This window comes from Typopeltis vanoorti, chromosome 7 (genome assembly GCF_054136105.1).
Source record: "Typopeltis vanoorti isolate ZY-2024b chromosome 7, IOZ_Tvanoo_1.0, whole genome shotgun sequence".
Lineage (NCBI taxonomy): Eukaryota > Metazoa > Arthropoda > Arachnida > Uropygi > Thelyphonidae > Typopeltis > Typopeltis vanoorti.
In genome coordinates, this window is record NC_143555.1 from 42891034 (window position 1) to 42903440 (window position 12407).

The 12407-nt window shown below is 37.9% G+C and overlaps 1 protein-coding gene across 4 annotated transcripts in view; it reads right to left on the minus strand.

Moving 5' to 3' along the window:
* Nucleotides 1–780: 780 nt before the first annotated feature.
* Nucleotides 781–12407, minus strand: part of LOC150104629 (homeobox protein Meis1-like) — a 156607-nt gene continuing 144980 nt past the window's right edge. For all 4 annotated transcript variants that reach the window (XM_090395231.1, XM_090395233.1, XM_090395232.1 and 1 more), the window contains exons 10-11: nucleotides 5687–5785; nucleotides 781–1929 (exon numbers count right to left, since the gene is read on the minus strand). In XM_090395231.1, coding sequence (XP_090251357.1) covers nucleotides 1688–1929; nucleotides 5687–5785 — 341 coding nt within the window. In that variant the 3' untranslated portion in view covers nucleotides 781–1687. The remainder of the gene's footprint in view (nucleotides 1930–5686; nucleotides 5786–12407) is intronic.

The following is a 12407-nucleotide window of genomic DNA, read 5'->3' on the forward strand; positions in this document are numbered from 1 at the left end:
TGTATGTACATAAGAAATTATTGTAAATTTGCAAACGCCCTCTTTTTTTCTTTCCTACCACTTAATAAATGCACATTGTTTTAAATTGTTGTGTTCTGTATATATATAATGGATGTAGTTTTTAATGACATTAATAACGGTGCAATGTTTCTTTAGAACACTTGAGTAAGAAGGTATCTCGTAACTTAAAAGGGGGGAAAAAAAGCTTCCTACAAGAAATGTTCTGAACATTCAAAGTTAATGCATCTGCCTACGCTCTGTGTGTCCTGTGGATCTAAACTAAATGGAGCAAGTAAGTTTTGAAACATTAATTAGCGACCTCAAGAGGTTTAAAACTTTTTTCTTGTGCGTGTGTGGTCGATGGATGGTGTTGTTTAAGAGTCTGCGATAAAAGACTATCCACTGACAGCCGTCAAATGACTCGACGTTGGAAACTTTTTCTTCTAGCAATGTAGGAGTAGAGGCCTTTTTAGCCTCTTAGAGAAAGGATGCCGCATGGCCTTGGTTCGACCTCTTAGTGACGCCATGGGGATGTTTGGTTCGTTGCCAATGTTTACTACGTCACACGCATTACAAGGATCCAGAGAGGTCAGATGAAAGGCGCTCAATATAACTTTACTTACGTAATAGTGCTTTGGGAGAGAGTAGTACTTTATGTAATCGAAGCATCCTCCCTATTATACTCAAAAATGTAAGGGGTGTACACCAGACGTCATCGCAATACAATATTTATATAGAAAAGGTAGCATGTGGTGAGTTGAAATGCATTAAAACAACGAATACCTTTTTTTTTAAATCCCAATAATCACTTTATTTAGGTACAATACATAACAAAGTACTGGTCTGTATAGCTGACAGCCCAGTGACTATATTACACACATTGCAGTGCTCTATTCACACTTACCCTGTTAACCAGAGAACAGTTAATCTGCTTCAAGTCTGTATGTTACTTGGATCCTGCGTCTTGTTTAATATCCGGGCTACTGTAGAGATGTATACACAATAAAACAGGACGTAAATACACCGAACACACGAAAAATAATTCGGCATGTTAATAGAAATTGCTGTGCCATCCTAATATTTGCTTTGTCGGTCAGGTGAATCCTCTAAGTTCGGGACAGCGAGTACTAGGACCCATCACGGCAGTAACATAAAACCAAAAAGGGGTGGTTAGTTTAAAAATTAGACAGTCCCGGAAAAAAATAATTTTAACTTTCTAAGCAATTGACTGCTTATGTTGCTATCGTCACGCACATTGTTCAATATGACCAAAGCTGGATTCTGTCATTCCTAATATACTTTGCCGAGATGTTACCCTTTTCGGGTGACCTGACCTCGGGTCACACGAATGGCTTTGAAGCAACCTGTCTAAGAGATTAAAAAACAATAATAATGGAAGATATATATGCACATGACTAAGATGTTTGTCTCTTTTCTTTACGACATCGCCAGTACTCGCTCTCGACTACTGGTGCCTTACACACTTCAACAGTGACCAGAACTTTGCAGTCCTAAAAGTTCTTGTTTTCCGTGACTGATGTACACAGGATGCGTCGTGGTCCCCCGTTCAAAATCTCGAGCGCAGAAATCATTGCTGTACAGAGTAGCCACCTGGAGGGCGCTGTTTCAACGGCTTCCACACATGAGTAGTCCCGGCTGCTGTACACACTCTCTAACGGTCCAGCATTTAGCTGGCGTGAATATCCATGATGTGCTGACCCGATCCGTCGTAAGGTGAACCTTGAGGAGGAATGCCAGGATGAGCCATTGGTGCATGTGCTGCCATCATCATCGCATGAGGGTGACCTGGTAAAAGCATAGCTTGCGAGTGGACGGGAGAGCGCAGCTGAGGCATTTGAGAATATCCGCCCATACTTCCCATGTGGCTCATTCCCATCGATCCTTCAGTACAGGGAAGGTTTTGCATGCCTGTGGAATAAAAACAGTTTCATAAGAATATCATTTTGCATTAATTGTAAAGAAATTATGAATTAATAACCTTAATAATCATTTTGTACCTAATCTGATTCTTTTTTTTTTTTTTTTTCAGAGGAGTTCCACATTACTACCTTCTGATGATTCCCGAGGAGACTAGATTTGAAAAAAAAAAAAACTAAGCTAACAAATTGAACGATGTCATCGGTAGACGCTTAAAAATTTTTTTTTTAAATCTTATTTGAAGGGCTATATTGTAACTCACTTAGTCACGGCGACATCTGCATCACAAATCGAACTCCGGCACTGTTTACGTTGCGCAGAGCAACCCTTTCATACAAACTAACGCTGACGAAAGTTCCGGCACGCACCTATGAACTCCACGTTGCGCGAATTCATTAATGCCTTACGTAAGAAACGTGCTCCCCCTTCCTATTACTTTCTGAAACTTAACGTTTTGATCTCGAATACTCTAATGATACTACAATTCCACCCACATCAGACTAGTCCATTTCTGATAACAGCTCGTTAAATTTTGCAACACAGTGCACTCTAATCTGCATATATGATCCTTTTATATTGAAGAAAACTACCACTATGTAAAGTTTTCGCCATATGAACAGCAAATCACCAGACTCACTATTCCAACAAAAATTGGTAATTGAGTCTCCAATCACAGCAGTACATCGTAAACGGGCCATCGCGATAGGAAATTTAAGATTCTTGATAATAGAATAACTATCACTGAGATTTTGTGTTATATCTACAGTAGCATATGGACTGCTCAGTAAATTGGCAGCTTCCTCTCTTTGAGCTCCGCCACCGATGCAGAAGCGCTTCAGAAGTCCATTCTACCACCCACCCTCTTTCTCATATAATAAATTGCCTACTCTGTTACCAGTAATCATTTCCACAAACCATGCAGTGCACAGACATTCCAAGCTTCAAGATCATCTTCATACCATCCCTTCAATACGATGAAGATGTACAGAATATGATGGTAAGACATGAAAAACATCATTATAAACTTCCTATCAACAATTTTCCTCCAATATTATCAGATCTTACATTTCTGTCTTCTAAAGCACTTTTACCATGTTAATCCACCTATATCTTGGGATCTTTTTCCTGCCAACCTGGCAGAGAGTACTTATTTTACTAATCTTTCCTCTCCCATTCTGTTTAAGTGACCATACCACCTGAGATGAGCTCTGCTAACAATATTAAGTTCTTTCCAAATATGATATTGTCATTGATGCCATCCGTTCACTCCACTAATCTTTCACATGACTGACATATCTGTTGTATCTAGTCTTTGATAAAGTGTTTTATTTGTAACCTAGCTCTCAGATCCACAAGTTAAAACCAATTTTAACATTCCTGTATACAGCTCATTTCTCTCTTATTCCATATTAAATGTATTCAGTTGACTTCCTACCATATCAGCTTTATTGGTTCTGTTGTCTATTTTCCCATCTTCACTAAAAATTGTGCTTAAGTAGCTGAAATGTTTTACTTATTCTACAGGTTCTCCATTCAAGATATAGTTGATATTTTCAATGCTATTTGTTATTGCTGAACTTCATACCAAATATATTGCAACAGTTATTCAATTTAGTCAGGAAATCTTGCAGACTTGTACCGGCTTTATAACACCATCCGCATAAAGCAAAGAGCTGACATTAACATCTCCAATTCTGATATAATTTTTAATACCACTTTCTTTCATAATGTGATCCATATAGATAATGAATAACAGAAGGGATAATGTACATCCTTGTCTGTCCCCAGATTTAACATCAAACCACCTTCCTGTACTTCAATTCTAACTGCTGACTTACAACTCAAATAAAGACTAAGTATTGCTTGATATAATGCCCCATTGACACCATACAACTGTAGTGTTTTGAATAACTTTTCTCTTGGCGCTTTTTGCAGGTCAACAAAGATCTGTATTTAAGTTTTGTAATGTTATATTCCCATGATTTCTCAGCTATAAGCAAACAAAGTTTGCTCCTGAAGTATCTTCAGGACCGAGGCAACTGGTAGCAAAAGTGGACAAAGCTTCACATCACTTGCCTTAGTATCCATAATGCAAAGCACATCTTCTTGCGGACATGTATAATACTATGCATTAAGGGAAGGGTCATGTTTCGACCTTTATTGGTCTCTTTGGTGGGACCCAGACCCACTGAAGTTGAGTTGCCAAAAGGTGTCACACCTTATTATTAAGTTGCTCTGGATTAGAGAAAGATGTTGGAAGTTTTTTTCCCCACTGGGTTAGACTATAAATTATATATTTAGTTTAATCCTTTATCCAAGTGTAAGCAAACTTGCGGACATGTATAATGCATAGTATTATACGTGTCCGCAATTTCCCTTTTTATATATGGGTACTACGAGAGCTCTACTCCAATCATCTGGAATTCGTACCTCTGAACTATGCAGTGCAGTCATTGTAAGATTTCTAGACCTCCACACTTGAGCATTTTTGGTCGAATATCATCTACTCCCACTGCATTTCCACTTTAAATATGGATATATATTCCTGACTGCATGCTTTTTACCACTGTGCTGTCATCACTGCTTGTTTCAAATAATTACTCCGTACATCAAGGATATCTTTTTCTCCAATTTTCATGTCTCCTTTTGCAGCACACTTAATTTCTGAGCTTTTTCAAAAGCCTCCAGAATATCTTGCTACTTTCTTCCCATGACGTTTGTTTAGATAGTTTTACATAGTGTTTAGCGTTTCTTACATTTGTCTCTGTGTTCTCTAAGAGCACAAGCTGACTTAGTCGCCAGGAACGTTTGATATACATTCTTCTTTTCCTTCGAACCTTCTTCTTCCTGTCCTCTGGAACAGCCTTTCAACTCTTCAAGAAAAATGTCAATATTCTGAACCCTCACCTGCACATATCAAATGATGTGTTATACATCTCGTTTATAGATCGATATGAAAAAGTTTAAACTACCTTGCAAGAACATTCAAAAGCGACGGAAACTGGTATGCAGTATGTTCTAATAGTTTTTCACAACGATTGTATTATAGTGATCTGGTCTGTTACTACTACTTTACTGAAAGAAAAGTTTAAACTATTAAAATGTTCGAGTTTTTTTGTCCATCTCATGCATTTTTTAAATGTCCAACGTCGTTAGACGATCTCCACTCGGTAAGTGGAAGACTGCAGCTTATATAAGCTGACATACCCAACCATCCCTGTAATGATCGCTTCTCTACGATGTTAGGCAACACACGAAATTTGATATTTTGAGACCTTTTACTAGTGCATGTTTGACTTCCAAAAGTCAGCTCGTCGATTGTGAACAGTTATTGCAGTAAAATAAATTAGTATGAGATGCTTAAAATATTGATTACTTTTCAAATCTGAATGGTAGTTTTCATTAGGAGATGAAATTCAAAGCAGAAATTGATATCTTATAATCATGGACAGGTTCTCCTCCGACTGATATGAGTATGTCAGTGATTTTCAGAGAGCTAGGTACAATCCTAATCGATGACACGGCTTCTCTCTTTTATTTGAAGTACACCGTCTTATTCCAGTGTCTCTGCATGAACAATGACTAAAATCAATACAGGTACTGCAGAAAAAACAACCATAACTAATAATCCAACATTTATTAATCTTCAAAATGGCGCTATACTCATTGGAAATTTACTAAATCATGAACTTTGGAATGGCTCAGGTAATGAGAAGAAATTATTAATGTCATATACATAAAAATGTACCTGGTGGTCTGATGTGCATCTGTTGGCTCCCGTCCATCATGTAGCCCATACCCGAACCATCTGGACTGTAAGCGGTACTGGCACCTCCGATTGTACCTCCTGCAGAGACGAAAAAAAATATAAAAAATAATTTTGTGATAGGAACTTTAATAGGCGAGATAACATCATAAGTGTTGGACAAAAAGTATGATAATTAATGGATTTCTATCATTTCTGTGCAACATTGCCAATATTTGATTTAGAAAAAAAAAAATCAATTGCGAATCTGACGATGTGTTGCTCTCACAAGAACAATGATCCCTGTGGGTGAGAGCGATAAACAAAAGAGATGGAATTTACTGCATAAACAACCAAGGTTCTGAAGTTAAGAGACACACATAAATACATTAACAGCGTGTGTTCTGTGGGATGAAAACTCTTCCACAACCGTATATGAGATCCCCTAATTCATTTTCAGTTGGTTCATTGCGTCCTATAAGAGATTTGAGCACTTACAAATTATGCTATTTAAGATGGAAGCCTGATGAGTTTTTTTTAGAGTTTGGTGAATAACTGTTGCCATTTCTGATGATGACCTTGGGAAGAAAGAGAACGGAATAGTGTCGAGAGATGGATCGTTAATCTTTTTTTCCATAGTGGTAGGTAGAGAAAGAATCTTCTACGGACACTGTCCCAATTGTAAGGAAAGTATAAATGGTTTGTGTAGAGCTGACGAAGTAAAATCGAACGAAAACAAGAAAAAAAAAAACCTTGAATACAGAAGGATTGTTATTGATTTATGTATGTTATGAACGATTAGTCCTAAGAAGATACTTGATGACATTGAGTTGACAAAATGACTGTTGCAAGAACCATCAGTAAGGATAAGAAGCAATAAAACCAAAGGGAGGATTCGAGAAAAGTTATTGCCCCCAAAATGCATGAATACTACAAGTTTTCAGTTTATTTTGGAATTATAGTATGGAGATTTTAAATATCCTAGCCCTGGCACTTAGATTAAGAACAAGAATTCGTTAAAGTGGAATGAATATTTTCATAGCAATATATAGAAAATTATTAGTCTTCCTCAAGCTGGAAAATGAAGCACTGAACTCTCTCAAAATATTTTTCCAGTTGATGTGCTTATGCTGTTAGAATCACCATTAGAATGCGATGTGTACTGCTTATAGAACAGATGTAAATAGTTTGCGATAGATTCATTTATTACGAACAATTAAAATCTCCCGAGAATATGAATTCTCTCTAAGGAAAACATTTAAAAGAGTTGGTAGCAGGGACAGATATAAATCCATCTCCTCGCCTCCTTATGTCAAGGAAGATTAAAAAAGAGAATAATTTAGACATGAGTTATCAGAATGACTTGTGGGAAATCCATTCCTATCAGATGGCGGAAGTCCTGAAAGAGTTGCTTGCATAAAGAATAAGAAGCAATGCTACATCAGTGGTCACACAGGATCTTGTTTGAAAAGTATATATATTTACAGTTTCTAATACAAAAACCTATTAATGAATGAGGAGACACGGAATTAATCTCATTAGTGAACTTTACATAGGCACACGACATGTCCGAGAATTCAGATGAGACTGTCTCATTTGCATGGAAGGGGAAGGACATTTCAGGAGGCAGGACGGAGAACAAGTTGTTTATGGTGGTGGTGGGGGGTGGAATTCCGAAACACCATGGGATAGTTGTGGTGCTGAGGAAAGATCAGGCAAAAATCCGTTCTTGATTGTAAGGCAGTAAATGGCAGGTCTGATAAAAAGTATCCTAAGGTTCATTCTACCAGTGTATCGATTGGGGGTATTTTATGCGCCCCACGCAGATAGACCTGATGAAGGGAGTGAGAAATTCTACGAAAATCCACAGCCTGGTTTGAACTGCTTGACAAAGAAAACTTTAATGCATACAATGGGAAAGAGTACGGCAGTTAGGCCTAGAAAGATATAACAGCCTTGCTGCAAGACTGCTTGAATTTGTCCATGATGACAGATTATTTATTAGCAATGCAAAATTTTACAAATGAAAGGTGCCAGCAGGAATAAGAACATAGTATATATAAAATAAGTGAAATGTATGCGGTAATTTTTAATAAAAATTATTACTTAGACACATGGGCGTCTGCAGAGAGGAGGAACGGGCCACTTCCCCCCCGGGACCTACTTGTGAAAAAATAAATAATTTATTTTCCTCCAAGATTTGTTCCCCCTGGAAAATTTTCTGCGGACGCCCATGCTTGGACATCAAATATTGACTACATCATGCCACCGCAATGGTGGAAAGACAAGCATCTTGTGGCACAGATCATAAAGTAGTAAGATCATTCCAGAGTACCCTCCCCCCAGAGGGTTCGTGGAAGAAACCTCAAAAAGGTTACATACTCTTTGGGAGAACAAACATGAAATGCTCTGGGATCCAATTAGAAGAGCAAGAGAACCACAGATCTGTTCGTGAAATAAAAACTACATAGCATAAGATTTATCCTACCTAATGTTTTTCTGACTTTTCTTAGAAATGCCACACAGTTACAAAAAGAATGCTTGGGTCAACTTGTGTTCAAGTTCACAAAACCAAGAACGGGATGAAGCAGCACTAACTACTGCGCGTAACTGTATAAGAAAGAGGCTGAAGGAAACCCTCCCCGGTGGACTGTTGAGTTGGAACCAACTCCACTTAGGCATGAGGTTGAAAGAGCTTAATAAAGCTCCAGGTGCCGATGGAATCCATTCAGTGAGACTTGTGAAGTATCCATAACTATAGAATCACACGCGTATCAAATTTATTATGCAGATATTTCGTCTTACATATCATAAGACGAAATATCTGCGTAATAAATTTGATACACGTGTGATTAGTTAATTAAGGCTACAGGCGATAGAGGGACAAGAGAGTGTTTCATAGTTTGATTATAAAAGGATGTGGAAGATAGGAAGAAGTCAGTATTCACGCCGCTGCAAAAACTATTCAATCTCCCATGCAAGCACGATTCTACTAAATAGGATTAAGGCCGAGATGGGTACTGGATCATTTTTCTTAGAGACAAATCGCTGAGAAGTATAGAGTTGGTAATGTGCTTCACAGTCAGTCTACTCAAAAGCTTTTAATTGTATTCAACATGTGAGCAAGAAGAAGTCGGATTAATCCAGCAGTTTAAGAAGAGCATGGGGTGGCCTCTCTTTTTTTATAACACACAATTATACTTCATTTTTGATGGTATTCAAGAAGTGTCTGCTTACTTCTCTGCACTTCTAAACGTTTAGCTATTCTTAATCTACCAGTACAGGAACAAAGCTGAAGATTCTACTGTGCATGCAGTCGTTTCTTCCGCAGGTACTCATGGAACCTAAAGAAATCTGATAGCAAAAGTATAGCTGCTTGTGAGATGTGGTATCATTACAATAAAGTGAGGATCTCATAAACTGAAAGGAGGACAAATGGATGGGTTCTGGTAAGGAGCGATACAACTTGAAGACTCCTTAAGAGCATCAATGGAAGAAAACTGGAATATTTTGGACAGGGTAAAAAGGAAGTCGTAGGTGGAGTGATTGGTTTTGGAGAATTGAAGTCTCAAGAAACACCTCTAATAGGATCATCTGGCGGGAATTCGTGAGGCACCACGGGCCATTCGCTGATGCCCAGTGAAATTATAGATATCTGAACGAACAGAAGTACCACCTTTTAAAAGACGAAGCAAAACTTTTTCAAATCACTTCATGCCTCCACTAAACAAAGTTACCTCCCACTGGGCCATGAGAGTCATCTATAATTATCTCTGCCACAGTACACTTCGAGTCTACACACCCTAAGCGTTGGTGTGGAAATTCTATTAGTTTACCAATAATGGATTATTTACTTATCTCTCTACATCGCAAACTTCGTCCAATTCTTCTGTGAATTTCACTTGTAACCTACAGTACAAAATATTTTAAAAACGTAGCATGCACTTTTTTTAAATGTTTCATATCACAATATTTTGACAAAAAGTTCTCAGAAGCTGCCTTAACTGCAGTGTTTTAAGAAAAGATGTATCGTATCCTCTCTACGTGGATGAAAGTTGCATCTCAAGATGTGTAGATTGCTTGCAAATGTCATTTCCAATGAAAAATTCAATATGAAAATGGAAGGAAACCTTTGCATTTGTAACGGCATTGTTCTCGGAGATGGATGCACTAATTTTCGCTGGTGAAATAATAAAGATCGATAGCAGAGAGTCGAATGTTTTATATTCTGAAAGCGAAATTATTCTTCAAGCTGCTGGAAATTATTGGTTCTGCGCAAGTTCAATATTTTTGCTTTCTGAAGTTTATCTGCTTTTGCCGATATGCAGATTAAATAATGACCGACAAATGCAAGCCATAAAAACAGCCACTGCTATTAATTATTTAATCATGTCAGCGTTGAGGGATTAATTTAAACAGCCTACTTTTTTTTTTAAATCCTGATGAGAATTTTCCATGAAAATCAAATCTATTTCGGTGATGCATCATTCATTTGGTTAAGAGTGTGTTGGGGGTGAGGAAGACGCTCTTTTTGGAACTACGAGCATCGGCTATCTGTCCTATATTCATGTCATTTTAACTTCAAGGAGCTTTCCTCTGCCCAAAGGACTTAATGAGAGCTGCCATTTCCTGGCTGACTTCCATGAAACGCAGCGTTCTATGAGAATTTAGTCTTCACAGACAACTCGGGGAAGCTAACAGCGCTACGACCGGATTGAAATGCCATCAATCACCCGCTGTCAATTTCTGATAAAAATCCCGATAGAAGGCGGACGGAGTGCATAGAAAAAACGGGCAAGGCGCTCAGCTAGCGAGCTTTAGTCCCCCATCCACACACTCATACAGTGAGAGAGAGAAACTCACACAAAGCCTCCTGTTATCAGTTGGTCACAGAGTGAAGCTTTCAGAGATCCAGCCAGAGTAAAAAAAAACTGCCTGTCTGATTGATGGCGTTTCTAATGAGCCCGATAGAGTTGTGAACTTCTCTCGCACTCTGTAGCGCCACCTAGAGGCGAGTATGTTGCTATGCGAGGCATGAAGTTTAATTAAAATGACCAAGAACTTTTGTAGAAGATTACTCACTTTAATTATGTTTCGTTCGTTGCAGAATAATTATTAGTTTTGTTTCCATTCATTTTTTTGTGCCAAAATAAATGCAGAAACTTTTAATGCATTAATATAATGCTTTTTTTTTCGTCAACGATAGATAAAACAACAACGGGGAAAAAAAATCATCAGTAGCAATTCTCTGAATATTGCAAATCACATCAGAATTCGACTGTGCTGAGAAGAAAGAAAACACTAACGACGTAGTAATGGCAAGAGAACCATTTTGGTTTTGTTACTTAGCCTACGGTTCTCCTGGAGATTGGTGAAGGAGAGCAAATTTTAAGAGTCCTCTTGCAAAAAACATAACTCATAATAAATTACATCGTTCACTATTCTAAAATTGCGTGTTAGTTAAAATCCAATAGTGGACCAGCAGCAGATTAAATTTTTTTTTTGGTTAAGATCTTAAAGTCAGAGATATATTCCGTTATCGAAAGGGGAGAGATTTACATCTAGATATTTAATTGCAATTTGACAAAGAATACAGTGGATAATTTAGTAGTGCGTGCTTTCGATATTATGCATATATAACTATGAAAAAATCAACTTATTTAATTTATGGCACAATTCATTCTTTCCCCACTGTCTCCTTAATTATTATCACTATTAGATCAGTTCGACTCGTTGGAATATGTATAATAGCATTTGTCGGCAACCCAAGTTCATTTTTTATCGATTAACACACAAGCACAGATGGAGCTGTTAATGCATGAATTGTAATCCTCACTTCCGATACGGCATCATAGCGAATGCTTACATGTAGATCCATAAAAACATGGATACGACCAGTACTGTTTCAACCATAAACGGAGTGGCCAATTTATTAGACGTACTGCCTAAGGACGATCGTGATTATTCGTCTCTTTACCCTCCAGAACATCCTCAATCCGTGGGAAAAAATTTCCACTAGATGAAAAATTTTGAACAGGGTTGCAGACTCAAATTCTCTCAGATTTCATTGGAATGAATCCCTCTCAGTAGATCCACTAATTTATTTTGCTTGGCGCAAAGAGCTTTACCATGCAATCAGCTTGAACCCATCACTGACCTTTTCTCGTGTCTGAAGTATCGACTGTAGTAGTTGCTTGTGTTTAGCCGACAGGAGAATTTAATGAGATCATTGGCCTGTCGTACTCCATTCTAGACCGAATTCGACGTGTATCACGCTACTATTTCACTGATTATGGCTAATAAACACTCGAGTGTTGACTTACAGAATAACCAAAGCTATCTCCAGCCAGAAGACGTGAACACCAAGCTGGACAGCCATTTTCATTGCTGTGACTATCATGTCCCTTCCTGGTCACTGACGTCGTAAGATAGATTAACACAACAGAGTGCACAGCTCCATACACACTGAGCAGCCATTAATATCGTTGAATTGAAACTCCATCTACCTGAAATAATGAATATATTTTGATACTGAAACGAGGACTCATCAGAACTCGGTTAAAAATATTACGTGTACGATATTACCTATTCCTTTCCGTTTATAATTTGCACAAGTCATTTAAGTTTTTTTTTTTTTTTTTTCCCTCTTGACGCTAAGACAGCATCCAATAGATGGTCATATACACCCCACCTGAATAATGACGTCATTATAATCATGTCTAGA